The 2,500-nt window shown below is 42.2% G+C and overlaps 1 protein-coding gene across 5 annotated transcripts in view; it reads left to right on the top strand.

The window, feature by feature from the left end:
- LOC137993437 (voltage-dependent calcium channel type A subunit alpha-1-like) overlaps positions 1 to 2,500 on the top strand; it is a 75,132-nt gene that overhangs the window by 26,476 nt on the left and 46,156 nt on the right. For all 5 annotated transcript variants that reach the window (XM_068839284.1, XM_068839285.1, XM_068839286.1 and 2 more), the window contains 3 exons: positions 471 to 583; positions 1,244 to 1,347; positions 2,185 to 2,316. In XM_068839284.1, the coding sequence (XP_068695385.1) occupies positions 471 to 583; positions 1,244 to 1,347; positions 2,185 to 2,316 (349 nt within the window). The remainder of the gene's footprint in view (positions 1 to 470; positions 584 to 1,243; positions 1,348 to 2,184; positions 2,317 to 2,500) is intronic.

Genomic DNA, 2,500 nt, shown 5'->3' with positions numbered 1-2,500 from the left:
TTATTTTTGTCCTTACTTTTTTACCGTTAAATGTATGTATATGGCACTCGCCTTCCACCATTGTGGCCCGGGAGACATGGTGCTTTGAACGGCTAAGACACACTATCAGGAACACTGTTCGAAATGTAGACGGGCTGAAAAATCGTAATTGATGGACCAGGGATGGCGCAGTGGTGAGAGCAGACTTGGAGTCATACGTGGGTTCAGTTTGTTGGTTCTCTACTCAGTACCGAGAGGTTTTTCTCCGGGTACTTTGGTTTCCTCTCTCCTCAAAAACCAACATGTGACTTGATTTGCTTTCATTGTCAATTTGCGCTATAACGACGAGACACTTACATAAGGTTCCTTTCCTTTCCTTTGTGGGTGTTTGGGCAAATTCAAATGCAGAGTCAATTGTTTCTGAGATTCTGATGGGGTTACTCACGAACTCAAACTTGCGATAAGGTTGATATGTTTCTGTTCTTTTTCAGATATAGCCGAGATCGCATTTTTGTCAATTTTCTTCGTGGAGATGCTGCTCAAGCTTTATGGCCTTGGGATTCATCAGTACTTCTCTTCAAGTTTTAACTGCTTTGATTGTGCAGTAAGTTCTCGATTAATTTTCGAAAATACACATAAATTGTAGCCCGCTCACATGATCGCGGAACATAAGTGCGGGGGTAAGTCTAGGCCAGGTGACAAAACTAGAGGGTGGGGGCGGTGGAGGAAACAAAGATGGCCAGAAAAACTTTCTCTCCCCCCTCTCCGATCACCTCGTTTTGTCAGTCGACCCAGTCCTTTACGCTCTTCGAATATGGGGTCTAAGTATACTGATATGTTTCGCGATAACAAAACTATCTATTGCCTGCGAGCTGCCTTCGAGTAGGCTTGCAGACTTCTGGATTATTTCAGTTTCAACTCTCTTGCGGGAAGTTTGTGAGAGATTCTTACAGATTCCACGCATTCCATTCTTGAATCGCTTTTAAATGTCTGTCAGTATATTTATTTGTGCATGATAAAAAACCTACCAGCTCAAGCGATTAACGAATGGAATGAAAATTGGAAAGATCAAGTTTCACCTAGAATTCCTTTACAAATGTTTTTCGTATTGGTCCACAGTGGGCGCATTCAGCGGAACGTCGCGTTTTCTGGAAAGACCCGATAAGGTCATATGTTCGTACGGTGGTTTCATTTCAGTGATTCTTTTCAACTATTTTGACTGTTAGACAAATAACAAAGCTTTTCTTTTTTTCTCTTGAAACAGGTGGTATGTTTTGGTATCGTAGACATTTTAATGGAAAAATACTTGAAACTTGGCATAAGTGTATTGAGGTGTGTCCGCCTTCTGAGAGTGTTCAAATTTACGAGGTAAGAAACCTCTCTGTAGTAACATGTTTCGACGGGAAACTTACGTTCATATGAACAGCTAGTCTAGTCTTCAAGTTTAATTCTTGCTTTGGCACCTTACCTTTTTGCTACACTCTCCTTAGAAAGGTTGTTCCAGAGACCGCGCAAGGGGCGGAGCTAAAGCCACCTCAAGGAAGGATTACGTTTTTGCAAACGTTTGCCGTGTAGCACTTATATTTCAACAGAATTAACTGCTTAGAGTTTAATGTGAAGTGCTAGTTTTCTACCCCATATGAACCATGTGAGCGTTAGCCCTACTAATGGAAATGGTCAAAGTTTTTCTCTGTCCTTGTGTGGGCCCATTACCATTAGTAGGGCTGACGCTCACACGGTTCATATGGGGTAGAAAACTAGCACTTCACATTGAACTCTAAGCAGTTAATTCTGTTGAAATATAAGTGCTACACGGCCAACGTTTGCAAAAACGTAATCCTTCCTTGTACTTGTACATGTTGATTGCCAGGACTTTAACATCTTCAGTTCCCACGGCCTGCTCCCGTCTGACTTTGTAGCTCAGTCGGCAGAGCAGCGGTGATCTAAACCGAAGGTCGTTGGTTCCATTCCCACCCTTGTCCTTGTGTGGGCCCATTTCCATCAGTAGGGCTAACGCTCCGGTTTATATGGGGTAGAAGACTAGCACTTCACATTACACTTTCTATCAGTTAATTCTGTTAAAGCCACCTCAGTTTTTCGGACCACTGACGAAGTTCAAATATAGAATTTGGGCTTTCTGTGGTTTTGAGTCGGGTTTTTTTCTCTTTGTATGTGTTAAACCTATTCGTTTATTTTCTGTATCAGACATTGGCGGTCACTAAGGAACCTCGCCACTTCTCTTGTGAGCAGCATTAAGTCTATCGTGAGCCTGATTTTCTTATTATTCCTGTTTATCTTGATTGCTGCTCTCCTTGGCATGCAGATTTTCGGCGGCAGGTAAGTTGCACTTTTTTTTTCACTTTTCCACTATTACTGCATTACATGATTCTGTTTAAAAATTGCTTAATAGGTCCGTTTCTTCAGTTCTGCCTCTTAGTTCTGTCTGCAAGCCAGGTGGAGGGAAAAAGTAAATTGTTTCCTGAGAGAGGAGGGCTGATAGATTAGATTGTGTGTGGGAAGG

The sequence above is a fragment of the Montipora foliosa genome, chromosome 2 (assembly GCF_036669935.1).
Source record: "Montipora foliosa isolate CH-2021 chromosome 2, ASM3666993v2, whole genome shotgun sequence".
NCBI lineage: Eukaryota > Metazoa > Cnidaria > Anthozoa > Scleractinia > Acroporidae > Montipora > Montipora foliosa.
Note: the sequence above shows the minus strand (reverse complement) of the source record. Positions and strands in the feature narration are given on the sequence as shown.